Raw genomic sequence first — 16,142 nt, 5'->3', positions numbered from 1 at the left:
GTGGCTTCAAAATCAAAGTTGCTTTGTGGCTTCACACTAAGGACCTTGATTCAAAGGAATTAGTGGGACTGTTTGGATCAGCCCGTAAAACTGAATTTATTTAAATACGGAACTTCATATCTGTACTACTTCAAGGAACATAAACCTGAATTTTCTTAAATCCTTGTCAGAATCCAAGAAGCTATAATTTCACAAATCAAGCGATTACTTCTCTTAGACATTATTTCAGTTGTGGTGGTGGGGTGTTTTTCTTTCAGACCCCCTGAAACAGTAGTGGCAACATTCTGGAGTGCAAAGTTCACATAGCTTAAGTTCTTCATACCAAAACACTAAGTTTGGGGAGCATTTTTAATAACAAGAGAATAGTTTTGTTGTGACTTATATTTTGCCACAGCAGAAGCAGATGAATTGATTCATACCTGAAAACTTCTGTTCTCAGATGTTGCCCAGTCCTGTCTCTTTTTGGTTCTGTTGCCTAGCCACTAGCACAATTCCCCCTAGACAGCCCTTTTCTGAGTTACTTTTTCTCTCTATCTCATCTGCCTTTCCTCTGACCTGAGATGGTTGACTGACTAGTAGGTGTCCCTAGTTTGATGAACTTGGTAAGATGTCTTGGATGGGGTCTCCTCTTTGGTGAGCCAAATAGGGTTCATCTTATGAAATAGCTGTTTTTCTAGCAGAAGTATAGAATCTCTTAGGCGTGGGCTACACTGTGAGGGGGGGTGCGAACTAAGATATGCAATCTTAGTTCGACTTCCCTGGCTGTCCTCATGGCGGCGAGTTGACCGCGGCGGCTCCCCCATCGACTCCGCTTGCTCCTCCTGCCAAAGTGGAGTACAGGCATCATTTCGGGGATTGATTTTATCGCATCTAGATGAGACATGATAAATCGATTTCCCCAATAGATCGATCAGAAGACGTACCCTTACTGTTTTGCCTGTCAGTTTTAATCCCCCTTTGCTTTGTTGCCCAGTGTTGTAGTCACTCAACAGCAGGGAGTGTGCAGAGTCTTTCAGATAGTTTGCCTACAAAATGGCACTTCCTCTGTAGTGCAGCTTCTCCCTGTGATCCAGGAGATTGATCACGAGAGGAGCCCTGATCCATCTAACTTTTTCTTTGACCATTGGTGAGGGACTCCTGCTGTTGAAAATGATCAGATGAGTAGGAAGTGAAGGGAGCATGGATAGGAAGAAAACACTGGGTAGTAGGCTTCTGGGGCAGAGCTGTGGAGGTGGGGAACATGAGAGCTAGGAAGCAATGCTTCCTGGTTCCCTGCCCCGCTCCACATAAGTGATTTTGACCAAACTAAAAACACTTTAAATGCTGAATGGGGCAGGGGGATAGTAGGGCATTGAAAGGACCAAGGGAAAGAGCATGGAAAAGATGTAAGGGATCAGGAATGCCATAGACTTAGTGCAGTGGACCAAGAGACGTGTGAATGGAGATTCCAAATTAAACTGCAGGAAAGGGAGACTGCTTGATGGAGAGGACTGAGGAAAGTAAAGAGAGGGGGTTGGCTCAGATCTGAAGGCTATAGAGAGATGTAGAGGATGCAGGGTGGGAGGATGATTGCGGGAGTGGTTTTTCCCATGTGTGAAAGACTTAAACTTTAAGAAATTAAAGATGGAGAAAAGGCTTTTCCTCCACTCCCTTTCCTGCCCAAATCCCAAACAGCTATAATTCTTTCCTTACACTACACCACATGCAGATATATGGAACTCTGAAGGAGGGGAACTACTCTATAGTAGGCCTCAGAACATCTGCCAGAGCAGGCATGCGCTTCTGTAAACTTATCCACAGACCCACTTAAGTTTTGATGCTCTTTAAAAGGTCTGGGGTTCCATCTGCCGCCTGCGCTGCGGGTCTGGGGTCCCGGCTGCCGGCCCCTGCCAGCTGGGGCCCCAGCCGCTGGCACCGCTCAGCACGCTGCCAGTCTGGGGTTCCATCGGGGGGGCCCCTGTAAATGTAAAATTTATTACTGGCACGTGAAACCTTAAATTAATGAAGACATGGCACGCTACTTCTCAAAGATTGCCAACCCCTGGTTTATCTAAACATACAGCACTGCAGTGGCATAGTTGCACCAGTGCCACTGTAGCACTTAGTGAAGACGCTACCTACGCTGTCTACATAGTGTTGTCTACACCAGGAGTATGGCATAACTGCGTTGCTCAGGAGTGTGGATTTTCCATATACCTGAGTGACCTGATTGTACCGACATAGGTTTGTAATGTAGGCTAGGCCTCGGAGTGCTGTACATATGTGTACAGTTCCTACAAATCATGGAAACTGCAAGGTAAGACCAGGTTAACCTTATGCCTGAAGTGGTTTAAAATAGATGAAGGGTAAATTGAGGTTGTAAGTTTGAGAAGTTAGACTTGTGCTCTGTGGAGGCTTGCTTGTTAGTAATCTGTGTGAATGGTTGATAAGGCATATGAATTGAGGATTGTGTGGTTATTATTTCCTTAACTGGAAAATTCCTAGATTTTTCAGTACTGCATTAATGATAAACATTTCTTTAAGTTAACGTTTTTTTAGCATAGTAATGGTTTTGGCATTCAGCATCCTGAGATACCATAGTCCAGGGAAAATTCAAGAGGCAATTCAGTAGTTACTGTCAAATGGACCTTGCAAAGCATAATCAAGGCTGGCAATTTAAGCAGCCAGTTAACCTAAGTGGTGTCTTTGAAATCTTGGACACGGTCACGTGGCTGCGGGTACATGGCTCATAACTTAACTATTATTTCATTATGTCCAAACTAAAAGGGAACTTTATTTTTTCTCTCCCATTTCAACCCAAAGGGGGAAGGCATGTCATCTGAGAAGACTGTCTTGTCTTGGCTTCCTTATGCTTAAACTGACCTGTTCATTAGTGCAGTAGTTCTCGACCTTTCCAGACTACTGTACCCCTTTCCGAAGTCTGATTTGTCTTGAGTACCCCAGGTTTCATCTCACTTAAACTACTTGCTTACAAAATCAGACACAAAAATACAAAAGTGTCACAGCACACTACTACTGAAAAATTGCTTGCTTTCTCATTTTTACCATATAATTATAAAATCGATTGGAATATAAATATTGTACCTACATTTCAGTGTACAGTATATAGAGGAGTATAAAACAGTCATGAAATTTTAGTTTGTACTGGCTTCACTAGTCCTTTTTTATGTAACCTGTTGTAAAACTAGGCAAATATCTAGATAATATACCCCCTGGAAGACGGCTGCATACCCCCAGCATACATGTACCCCTGGTTGAGAACCACTGTATTAGTGTACGACCTTTCCAGAGATCAAGCTTGTTGATTAGATACATAGTGCACAGTTTGACCAGGTCTGAGGCATTAGAGAATAGAATCTGTCTGTACTGGAGAAGGTTTAAACCAGTCATTTCCCTGCAGTTAATTAAAAATTGTCTAGAATCAATACATGCTTTAGTTCTTTTTTTGGAGAGGCAACAATTGATGTAATGTCCACCTGAGATTGGAAGGGTGGGCATTGGGGTTGCCAGTGGACTGTAAAGCTTGTCTGCTAAGTCCTCTGCTGTTCACCATTTCTAATAATAAACGACAAGGGGCTGGTCAATTAAATTGGATGGCAACAAATTTAAAACTTAAATCCTTTTTCACGAGTCAGAATTAGACTCTGAAATTCATTGCCACAAAAGATCATCGAGGCAAAGAGTTTATTGGGATTATAAAAGGACTCGGACACTTACATGTATAGGAGGACTATCCAGAGGAGTTAAGGTTTAAAAAAAGGTTTTGGAAGAGACAAGCTCTTGGAGTCAGGGCATAAGGCAGGCTCTAATGTGGATTAAAAAAACTTCTTTGGAAGTAGGTTATTCTGTTGCCTACGATGGGTTTTTTGCTCTTTCCTCTGTGCCTGTTGCTATTTGGCCATTGTTGAAGACAGGACACTAGACTAGATGGACCACTGGTCTGATCCAGTATTGTAATTCGTGTGTTCCTCTGCCTCCTCCCTCCTCCCCCATAGCTCCTATACACTTTCTCTGCAGGCCTTTAGCCAAGGATTCTTCTATAGATCCCTGTCTGAGTCGGCAGTTTCTGCCCATCCATGCTCCCCCCTCCCCCAAGATATTGCTTCTTAATATACTGCACATAAGCACACAGGTTATGCCATATTTCATCCTGATAAGCCGTTTGTGGGTTCAGAATGAGAGAATCTGGTGCTGGCTGGTGCTACTGCAACAGGAGTAAAGCTGATGGCTGTGTTCCTCACATCCCATACCCTGCTCTCCTTGGTCCCGCCATCTGCTCTGGAGGGGCCATAGGAAGGGGGAGATGGTAGCTAAGCATGACCACCAGCTGCACTCTCCGTGCCGTATTTTCACTGGTTAAAAGTCTATGGATCACTGAGTGGTGCAACCTGAGCCAGTAAACTACTGGGAAGAGGGCTGGGGCAGAAAGTGTGATCTTAGCTATTGATCTGCAACTGGATTTTTTGATAGAAAACTTGTGGACTGAGCTGAGGAGCATTTGTGGGCAGGGGAATAGAGACTGTGGTCTGGCATTACTAATAAGGGGTATGGTGGGATGGAGAATATGCTCAGCTGCAAGCAAAAGATGCTTGCTTTATTTGACAGATCTTTCTTTGGCAGGTGTCAAGGTTGATAGCCCACAGATTAGTACATCCGCTCTAGGGCTGCAAGGGCATATCTTAACCAATTTGAGGGTGGCTTGTGTGGATGCTCTTGGTGCTTCATTGAGTACTCACAACATAGCTGGCTGACTGCTCTAATATAGACAAGCCCTTACGTAACTTTCTCCCATACTAGATAAGATTGCTAAGCCTCAAGCTTTGCATTTCAGGTTGCCCTCTTACTGTTCCTTTTATCATAGACAGTAAAAGTGTATTCTAGCCAACAATACTGTATTTGATGTGGTATCTTCAAGGCGCTTGAAGGTGGAGGCAAAATTGGCTAAGCAAAGAAGGCATGCTGAGTGATTAGCTATTACAGTGATGGGTGCTTAAACGTTGATAATTTGAATAGTTAACGTCTACATATAACTATCCTTAGCTGCTAACTTTACTTTTTGAAATGATTAAAAAAGGTTCCTTTGAGGTAAAACTTACTGATTGACTGTTTTCAGAAACAACGCTGATTAGAGTGATTGATTGTTCAGTAATATTAAATCATTTTATCCAACTGTCAAGTCAGCAAACTGATTTTTCAAACTTGTTGCAGAATGTTGCATGTTGCATATAAATAGAATGAATTGATACTAGCTGTAGCTCTAACATTTTGTGAAATTAATTATATTAGGCAAAACTTGTATATTGAAACATGATTTTTATTGTCTTTTAGGTGAAAGTGTTGTTTGTACGTAACCTTGCCAATACTGTAACAGAGGAGATTCTAGAAAAGGCCTTCAGTCAATTTGGAAAATTAGAGCGAGTGAAGAAACTAAAAGATTATGCTTTCATTCATTTTGATGAACGGGATGGTGCTGTAAAGGTAGGTTAAAAGGACCTTAACTTTATGTGCATAAAAGTTATGACCAAATTTAAATTTTAAAAATTGGATACTTTTGGGGGGAAAGCGGAATTATGTGAAGCATTAAATTGTTAACTAGTAACAGCATAAAGTGAAGTTACATGTTGGGCCTTTCCATAGGATGTTCTACACTATCTGAATTCAGGGAAGGAGAATGCTTCATGTAAATTGCTGTTAATATTGGTGACTATTATCTATTGAAAATAGAAGGTTCTGTTTTAAGCTAATGGCCTTCTGTGAAAACAGTGACTGGGATGCCAGAACTTTCATCCACTTATCAAATATAAGGAAGTTCCTTTGGGATTAAAAGACCAATTTTGCTACCTGAGAATCTTGGTGGAAAATTTTGTTAGTAATGTAACCACTGAAACACAAAACAAACTTCCTAGGAGCAGAGTTAACCATTTGCTTTTTTGCTGACAGAGATATCCTACTGAGTGATTACTCCCTCCTCTCCTCCCTTCTTCCTTGTGATATACTCTCCCTCCCAAAGAGAAATTCAGGAATAACTCCTTTGTTTCATCCCTTTGCTTTGTGTTTCTTCCTCATTTGGTTTTGGTAGAATGACTGGCAGTATTTGTTCACATACCAGATTTCTACACCTTTGGGTGAAATATGCACATAGGTTTGCAACTTTCCCCACTTGTCCAGATAGCTTGGTGAAAAAGCTTGGGTGAATGGAGTAAGAATCCCTACCGTATAGGCATACTCTGCAGGCTGGGTCTCCTTTGGAGTCCAAAGGATCGTTGAAAGTGGTAGGATCTCTGATCCCCCTCTTTTGAAACTCCATTTCCAAACATTTGGTGAGAAACTTTCATTGTATGGATAGAATGACAGTATCCACTTCTGTTACGTGAGGCTGAGAAGCAGATTTCCTTTTGCACCTAATCAGTAAGGAAAAGTTTATAAAGAGAAAACAAAAGAGCAAAAATGTTTTTTGCGTAATTGCTCATGTCCATTCCAAAAGGTGTGTGCACGCATTGTGTGCACGATCGTTGAAAAATTTTACCCTAGCAGTATCTGTTGGGTCAGCTGTGGAGCCCACTTGAGTGGTGCCTTTATAGCAGTGTATATAGGTTCCTGCTGACCCCCTGCCTGCTCAGTTCCTTCTTACTGCAAGTGATGGTCATTGGAGCAACTTGTCTCTTGCTTTGCAAGTGTTTCCTCGTGTCTTTCTGTGTATATAGTTGTTTTTCACTAGTTAGTTTTATTAGTAGGTTTAAGTTGGGGGGGGTTCCCCTCCCCCGATATTTTTCCCTGTCACTGAGACATGCTGCAACCCCAGGGGTTTAAGCCATGCGAAAGGTGCGGTAAGCCTGTGCCCAAAGGGGATCCGCATGCTGCTTGTCTGAAGTGCTTAGGAGAGGGCCATATGCAAGACAAGTGCACCATTTGCAGAGGATTCAAGCCCAGAACTGAGAGAGAGACACTGTTGCCTCAGACTCCTCTTAATGGAGTCTGAGCTTCGGCCTCAACCGGCTCAAGAGTCTGCACTGGGAGCCTTGGTGCATAGCACACCGGCCTTGATGCAGGACACCTCAGCACTGAGGAAGGACTCTCGTAAGTAGCATTGACACCGCTCCCCCGCGTGGAAGGCCGGCTCATCGGTGTGGCACCGTTCACAATCCCTGGTGCCGCACAAGAAGAAGGCGGCAGGGGAGCGGCCCAGCTCCACCAAGAATAGTAGGCAGGACTCCAGCGCGGTGCGTCCTGTGTTAGGAAACCAGAAGGCTGGCCCATCAGTCCCAGCACTATCAACCCCAGCCTTGAGGGCAGGTCCGTTGAGTCCAGTGTCCATGGACTCCCTGGTCTGGGAAGTGTTGGAGGGGGACCTGGACCTCCCCTCCACACCAGATACTTTTGAGGCTGTGCAGGACTTAATTGCTGTGACGGCACGGTCCCCAGCCTCTCATTCCCATGTACTAGCTCCAGTATCATAGAATCCTAGAATATCAGGGTTGGAAGGGACCTCAGGAGGTCATCTAGTCCAACCCCCCTACTCAAAGCAGAATCAATCCCCAGTTGTTGCCCCAGATCCCTAAATGGCTCCCTCAAGGATTGATCTCCCAATTGGCCTGGGTTTAGCAGGCCAATACTGAAACCACTGAGCTATCCCTCTGCAAGGCGGGGCAGGCCCAGGCAGTGGCACCATCTGCAGCATGCCCACCATGGTGCGGCACCATTCTTCATCACTGCAGCACCGCTCCCCAGCACTGTTGGGATCCACTCCTCTCTGGTCAGGTTGGACTGCACATCGGAGTCTGAGGCAGAGTCGTCAGTGTCCAGATGCAGCCAGTACTGCTGGAGATTCCGGCACCGGTCTCTGCATCGCGGGGTGCAGGAACCCTCGGTACCGATGGTGTCCTGGCCTCCTCAGTGGAAGGAACCAGTACAATGGCCCTTTTGGACACCTTGGGCCTACCACCAGGGCCAAGGGCAGGGCTCCAGGGCAGCATTGGTGGTCTCTGCTGCCTGTGCCCCACGTTCTGTGAAGTCCATTGCCCCTGACAAATGCAGGACTCCCAAGGACCCACTGCGGAGCTCAGAGCCTGGGCCTCCTGCGCCGAGCGCAAGGTCAGAGCCGCCTATGCCGGCAGCCCCCCTCTGCTAGTGGTTGCATCGGTGGATGTTCCTGAGGTCACCAGGGAACCAGAGAGGCAAGAGGACCCTGTCCCACTTTGAGCCGCCTCATCCTCCTCACCGTACGAGGCAGTGGCGGGCACTACAGAGTCCCTTGTGCGATGGACATGAAAGCCCACCAAGACCTCCTCAGGAGGGTGGCCCAGACCCTTAACATGGCCACGGAGGAGGTGGTGGAAGACTCAGACCCCATGGTGGACATACTTACCCCAGAGGGTCCTTCTAGAGTGGCACTGCCGCTTATTTAGACTATCCAGACCACCAATAAGGTGCTCTGGTAAATCCCAGCTTCTGTACCACCAACGTCCAGGGGTGTAGAGAGGCATTACTTTGTCCCGCAAATGGGGTACGAGCACCTCTTCACCCACCCCCAACCCAGGACATTGCTGGTTGATGCAGCAAACCACAAAGAGCGTCTGGGGCAGCCGGGGCCCACCCCTAAAAATAAGGAAGCTAAGAAGCTGGACCTCTTCGGTCGAAAGGTATACTTGACTGGGGTGCTCCAGCTTGAACCTCCAATCAGCAGGCGGTACTGAACTACTGTGCATACAACTCCTGGAACACCCTCTCCAAGTTCCGGGAACTGCTCCCATTGGACTCATGACAGGAGTTTGTGGCAGTCATAGAAGAAGGCAGGGTGGTGCCTAGAACCTCCCTCCAGGCAGCTTTGGACTCCGCCAATTCGGTGGTGCGAACCATGGCCAAGGCCATCACCGTGAGGCGTACCTCATGGCTGCAGGCTTCTGGATTCCCGGTGGAGGTCTAGAATACTTTGCAGGGCTGTTTGCGGACAAAACAGACTCCAGGTTGCACAGTCTCAAGGACTCATGTGCAATCCTCAAACACGGCACCCCAGAGAAAACCCTTTACGCCTCAGCCTCCTTCACGATTCTATCTGGGCCCCCCACCTAAGCAGGACTATAGCCGGAGGAGGGGCAAAAACAGGAGATATCCCCCATGGTCCTCCTCAGTCCAGGGTCAAGGCTCCTCCAAGCAGCCCCCTGCTTCGAAGCCAAACTTTTGAAGGTGCGCCGGGGGGTGGAGCACCAACCCAGATCCCGGATCCTTGCCTTCCCTTTGTGAACAGTCTGTCCTACTTCTGAAGTAACCCGGGCCCAGGCACGGCAGATTGCTGGGTCCTGAGCATGGTAGGGGTCGGATATTCTATCCAGTCTGCCCCTACCTGCGTTCCCCATCCCTCTTCAGGGACCCCTCTCACGAGCCACGAGTAACTCCTGCTACAGGAGGTGCAATCACTCCTCACACTGGGGGCAATAGAAGAGGTTCCTCAGGAGTTCAGGGTCAGGGGGTTCTACTCCTGATATTTTCTCATCCTCAAAGCCAAGGGTGGACTCAGGTCTATCCTGGATCTGCAAAACCTCAGCAAGTTCATAAGGAAGCTGAAGTTTCATATGGTCTCTCTGGCCACCATCATTCCTTAAAATCACAGAATATCAGGGTTGGAAGGAACCTCAGGAGGTCATCTAGTCCAAGCCCCTGCTCAAAGCAGGACTAATCCCCAATTTTTGCCCCAGATCCCTAAATGGCCCCCTCAAGGATGGAACTCACAACCCTGGGTTTAGCAGGCCAATGCTCAAACCACAGAGCTACCCCCCCCCACCCCCACAAAGTTCCATCCTGCTGTAGATCAAAGCCCACTATGGAACTTTTAGCACATGGCAGGTGCACAGCAGACTACAGCGCTGTTCTACACCCCAGTTTCCCACCTATCAACTTTTCATATAAACAAGCCCTTTGTCTCCCTTCAAAGCTTTGTCATGGCATGTTCCAGTTTAGCGAAGGAGATCTAGTGACACTGCCTGAGGTATTATTGTTACAGGCATGTTTTTATACCTCAGTCCCCCTTTGGTCATAAGAGAACAGCTGTAATCATGGGGAAATACTTCTCTGTTAGAGAACTCACTACAGTTATTCAGATACATAGAAGTTTAACCCTACTAAAAAAATCCTCCTCTGTCCACTGAGATTGGAATGTTGGTAGTAAAGGTGCTTTAGAATGGGATAAATTTCTAAATGTATCAGAAGACAAGGGAGCACTCACAGCTACAGGACATAACAGGACTTGGAAGGCCCTGAACTCTATTTCTGCAGAGAAATCTTCCCTCTACACTGGAAATGTGCTCTGTAATGAAGACAATGACAAATTAATAACTGATACCGTGTTCTTATATCAAGCCTTTCATCAGAGGACTCTCAAAGTGCTGTATAAGTCCAGTATCCCAACATTCCTATGAGGTAAAGTGAGGCTCAGTGATTTCCCTGGATCCGGGGGACTGGTACTCCACCCTCGATTTGAAGGACGTGTACTTTCATATATCGATTATCCCAGCACACAGGAGATTCCTGAGATTCGTAGTTAACGGCCTACACTACCAGTTCACCATACTACCGTTCCGACTTTCAGCAGCCCTGCATGTGTTCAGAAAGTGCATGGCAGTTGTGGCAGCCTCCCTGCACAAACTCCAGGTACAGGTCTTCCCTTACCTGGACGACTGGCTCATCGAAGGCAATTCCCGAGTGCAAGTGCTGGAGCACGTGGCCCACGCATGAACCACTTTCAGCAGGCTAGGGCTCATTCTGAATGTGCCCAAGTCTACGCTGGTCCCAACCCAGAAAATAAGAGTTAATCGGGGCTCTCCTGGACTCCACTCAGGCCAGAGCCTTCCTTCTCAGGTCTTGGTTCCAAAGCATCAAGGGCATCCTCGATAGCCTCCACAGGTTCCCAACCACCACGGTCAGAAACTGCATGAAGCTTCTTGGGCACATGGCAGCCTGCACGTATGTAGTGCAGCATGCCAAGTTGTGCCTTTGCCCGCTCCAGGCTTGATTGACGAGCGTATACAGACCCAGCCGGGACTCTCTGGAGAGACTAGTTACCCTCCTGCCCAAGATTCTCGAGTCCCTCAGGTGGTCTGTGTGGAAGTGCCCTTCGCCAAACTTCAGTCCTTATTGTTGCTGGTCACTGACGCATCAGAGACAGGCTGGGGAGTGCACCTGGGCAGTATCAGAACTCAAGGCCTGTGGTTACAACCAGCACTATCGCTGCACATCAATGTCAGAGAGCTGAGAGCGGTTCGCCTGGCTTGCCAGATGTTCCAGGCCCACCTGCAGGGAAAGTGTGTCAAGTTATGCCAGACAACACCACAGCCATGTTCTGTATAAACAAACAGAGTGGTGCTCACTCCTCTCCCCTGTGCCAGGAATCTCTCCGGTTCTGCATCGCACATTATATCCAGCTACATGCCTCATACCTACTGGGGGCACAGTACGAACCATCTCAGCTGCTCATTCAACACTCACAATAGGTCACTCAGAGTGGACATCGCCCTTTCGATTGTCCACAGGTGGGGCTATCCCCTCATGGACCTGTTCGCGATGCAGAACAACAGGAAGTGCAACCTATTCAGCTCCTTTCATAACCACAGCTATGGCTCCATAGTGGATGCCTTTCATCTGCCATGGAGGACTCACCTGCTATGTGTTCCTGCCCTTCCAACTCATACACAAAGTCCTCCTCAAGATCAGCAGGACAGGGCTTCAGTCATCCTCATAAGACCTGCATGGCCATGACAGTACTGGTTCACCACATTGCTGAACCTATCAGTGACCAGGCCAGTGGCCCTCCCCATGCTTCCAGATGTCCATCATGGCAGACTACAACATCCCAACCTGGAGTCCCTCCTCTACATGGCATGGAAACTCCATGGCTAAACCAACTTGAACTCCAGTGTTCAGACTCTGTTAGGGAAGTTCTGTTGGGAAGCAGGAAACCCTCTACTCATGCAACATACCTGGTAAAGTGGAAGCTTTTCACCATTTGGTCCCTATAGAAAGGTTTCTCCAACCCCCTCCTTCCCCCCGCAACAAGCCTCTATTCCCTTTTGTGCTTGACTGCCTCTTGTACCTGAAGCAACAGGGGCTGGCTATACCTTCTATTAAGGTGCACCTGGCGGCCATCTCGGCCTTCCACCTGGGCATAGGGGGCAGGTCAATCTTTAGCAATCCCCCGGTGGGACAGTTTCTTAAGGACTTAGATAGGGTTTATCCTGAGGTGAGGCAGCCTGTTCCCCAGTGGGATCTTCACCTGGTTTTTTCCAGACTTTATGGGCCCCCTTTCAGGCTACTGGCGACCTGCCCTTATCCTGTCTCTCCTGGAAGGTGGCTTTTCTGGTGGCCATAACCTCAGTCAGAAGGATCCCTGAGCTCAGAGCACTTACTTACGAGCCTCCCTACATGGTCTTTTACAAAGACAAGGTGTAGCTATGCGCACACCCAGGGTTCCTACCTAAGGTTGTCTTGTATTTTCATGTGAATCAGGACATATTCCTACTGGTATTTTTTCCTAAGCCTCATGCCAGCAACAAAGAACGAGCACTCCATTCCCTAGACGTCAGGTGTGCCCTTGCCTTCTATACTGAACGCACTAAGCTGTTTCATAAGTCACCACAGCTCTTTATTGCAATCGCCGAGAGGATGAAGAGGTTCCCCGTCTGGTCCCAGGGTATTCCATCGTGGATTATGTCCTGCATCAGAACGTGCTACGACTTAGCTAAAATTCCAGCCCCGCCGTTAACAGCACACTCCACAAGAGCGCAGGCATCATCCACCGCATTTCTTGCGCAGGTCACTGTCTAAGACATATGTCTTCCATCCACACGTTTACGTTGCACTACACCATCACCCAACAGGCGAGGGATGATGTACCCTTCAGCAAGGCAGTACTACCATCAGTAACTCGGTGAACTCCGACCCCTCTCCGTCTAAACTACTTGGGAGTCATCTTTTGGAATGGACATGAGCAATCACTCAAAGAAGAAAAGACGGTTACCTACCTTTTGTAACTGTTCTTCGAGATATGGTGCTTATGTCCATTCCAAATCCTGCCCATCTCCCCTCTGTCGGAGTATTCCAGCAAGAAGGAACTGAGCAGGCAGCCAGTCGGCAAGGATCTATATACACTGCCATAAAGGCGCCAGTCCAGGGGGCTCCACACCCTGATGGGTACCTCTAGGGTAAAACCTTCTGACAATCGAGCACGCGGTGTGTGCACACACCTTTTGGAATGGACATGAGCAACGCATCTCGAAGAATAATTATTACAAAAGGTAGGTAACAGTCTTTTTTTTAAATCCACAAGATTGGTCTCTTGTTCTAGGAGCAGAGCATTTCTTTGTATACAAGTATTTTTCACTTGAATCTAACTAAGCTTTACTGCTACCCATTGTTGTAAATATGATTCTTAATGAGATCCCAGAGCTGAATTGTAGTACGCTATTTGCAGAGATTTCAATAGTATGTCCACAGTTGTAAGTGGAAGAAATTTTTTAACAGGTAAAGGATATCTTGGTTTTGAAAATCAGGCTTTAGTAATTATTTGAAACCCCAAGAGTAATCTGCAGTGTGACTTCCAGATACACAATCATGGCTAGTTCTGGGTGATACCATTAAAAAAAAACCCTTTATTCTTTTTCTGCCCCTTAAAATATGCCCTGAATGCCCTTAAAAGTATATCTAAAATCTGGTTACTTCCTTCAGGCAATGGAAGAAATGAATGGCAAAGATTTAGAGGGAGAAAATATTGAAATTGTGTTTGCTAAGCCACCAGATCAAAAAAGAAAAGAACGGAAAGCTCAGAGACAAGCGGCTAAAAATCAAATGTAAGTATAAGTTCATGCACATTGTGTATTGATTTGTCACACACACGTGCTTTTTTTTACAAAAACCATAGCATGGGGGTTAAGTAGCAAGAATGATGAAGTGTATTAGTGTCTTAAATTTCACTTCCATAGGTGTAGGATGCATTTGAGTAGTTATTATATGGAGGAATTACTGGTATATCACAGTAGTGCCCAAAGGCCAGCCTCAGTCATGATTGGGATCACATTTTGCCAAGTGCTGTACAAACCCAAATGAAAATAAAACTGCTGCCCTGGAGAGTTTACAGCCTAAATTGAGTAGTGGCTGAACTGGATGCATGTCCAGTTATCCAGGTCAAATTTGAAGATCATGGGAGCAAATTGGGAGAGATGAGCTGGTCATCTTCTAAAGAGCCACATACTTTTGTACTGTCAGGTGCACCCACGTGAGATGCATGCTCATCTGAGCAAACTTTGAAGCAGTACTATGGTGCCTAAATGTAAATTGTTGGTGTGATTGCTCTGTCCAACAACATTTTTGCCACTTCAGTGATGATCAGTAAGCTTGCGAAGATTTTAAAAACGAAAGTGAAGATTTTGCAGAACAAAAAATGAGTAGCTTGCCACTATAGCCTTTAATGCTTTCATATATTTTCTGCTTGGGTTTAAATTGGATATCCTGCAGTTTTCTTCACTCCCACCCTGCATTTCCAAAAACACCTATGTTGCTGCTTGACATCCAAGAAGACGGAATGGCTAGGTGAAACAGAATAATACTAATCTTTAGATGGCGACGTTGTGCACAACTGGAATTGTTTAAGATTGCCTTGCTTGCCACTGTCATTTACTGCCCCAAAGCTCTCGCTGGCCCTGCTGTTCCTTTCCCTGGTCATGTTAGCCATAGGCTTCACTATTCTCTTTTGGACTCTATTCTTCATGTCAAGTATTTTTCTGCTTCACTTACATTTTTCAGTTAGGCAAACCAACTTCCTTTGTCCCTCCTGTATGCCATGTCTCAGATGCAGCCATAAGAATACCTGTTTGTGAAGTACAGTTTAGAGTACTATGGCAAGTTACATGAACATATTTTTACAGTAGAGGCAGTTGCCTGCATGTCTCTATTTTGTTGATACTTATTTGACATTCTGTTCTCTCTCTCTCTCTCCCTCCCCCCCACCCCCCTTCGGCTTTAACTGGTGTCAAAAGGAAAAAAGGTTCCCAAAGTGGAATGGGCCAACAGTCTCTTTTTAGTCCTGTATCTAGACTCTGATAGTGCCCTGTACCTCATTCTATAGAGGAAAAAGGCACCTGATCAATTATACAATACTGTACTCCTCTTCCTCCTCCTTCTCTCCCTCCCCCCCCCCCCCCCCCCCGCCCCCTTTGGGAGAGAGGAGTGGATTCTTGTGTAACTAGCTGGTCATCAGAGTATTCTCTAAAGCTTAACTATTACATCAGCAGTACTTTTTTGTTTAGGGTAACTGCCTGTATATTTATTAAATATCTGAAACTTATTGCCTCTAGTGTACAGCAACAAATTTCCCTGTTGATCTCATACTGCATAAAATTATTTCATTGTATAATCTATTGTGTAACTATGCCAATTCATTTATTTTATATGCCTCTGTTAATCTGGTGATCCTGTGCTAAACAATTCCAGTCTCTCTCCTATTTTGAATAAAAGCGGTGATAGGCGCCTTGTTCAGTCCCTCTTTCAGATCCATTCATAAGAGTAACTCTTAGATATCTATCATTCCTCTTTGATCTGGCAAGCTAACTAAAATACCACTACAAAGGCAGACAAGCAGTTCTGTTCAGTGACTTATTCTGGGCATATTTGAATTTTAAATGTGCTACTTGTTGAATTGCAAGGGTTTTTAATTTCTTTAGGATTCAAAAAGATGAAGGGGCAGGGGAGTATATAGCTATAAAGTGTGTGTGGTTAGTGTTGTCTTTGTTACTTGAAAGAAGCTGGCTGTGATTCTCAGATCTTAAGGAGACATTTTGTAAATGTAGTACAGATTAGTTTTAAATAACCATGTACTTTTCCCCTCTTATGTACTTCTACTTAATCTAAATTGTAATGTATGAATTCAAATGTTCCATCTGCTTATGAAACCAGATCTTAAGTTTAAGAACTACTATTGTAATGACTAGGCAAGGTCTGCTGGATTGGTGCTCCCTTATTTTGAACCTCCTGCAAAAATCAATCTGTGTTAAGATTGAAGAGAGAGGGCAACATTCCTTGACACGGAAGTAATCAGGAGAATGGAAATCAAGTGGTTGTAATGCTACAGTGGGTATAATATACTAGAAAAATTACATTTT

The 16,142-nt window shown here is 45.8% G+C and overlaps 1 protein-coding gene across 8 annotated transcripts in view; it reads left to right on the top strand.

Annotated features, from left to right (window-relative positions):
- Positions 1–16,142, top strand: part of SYNCRIP (synaptotagmin binding cytoplasmic RNA interacting protein) — a 37,837-nt gene that overhangs the window by 13,129 nt on the left and 8,566 nt on the right. For all 8 annotated transcript variants that reach the window (XM_077812791.1, XM_077812789.1, XM_077812788.1 and 5 more), the window contains 2 exons: positions 5,329–5,478; positions 13,714–13,835. In XM_077812791.1, coding sequence (XP_077668917.1) covers positions 5,329–5,478; positions 13,714–13,835 — 272 coding nt within the window. The remainder of the gene's footprint in view (positions 1–5,328; positions 5,479–13,713; positions 13,836–16,142) is intronic.

Source organism: Eretmochelys imbricata, chromosome 3, assembly GCF_965152235.1.
Source record: "Eretmochelys imbricata isolate rEreImb1 chromosome 3, rEreImb1.hap1, whole genome shotgun sequence".
Taxonomy (NCBI): Eukaryota; Metazoa; Chordata; order Testudines; family Cheloniidae; genus Eretmochelys; species Eretmochelys imbricata.
This window is presented reverse-complemented; position numbering and strand designations above follow the sequence as displayed.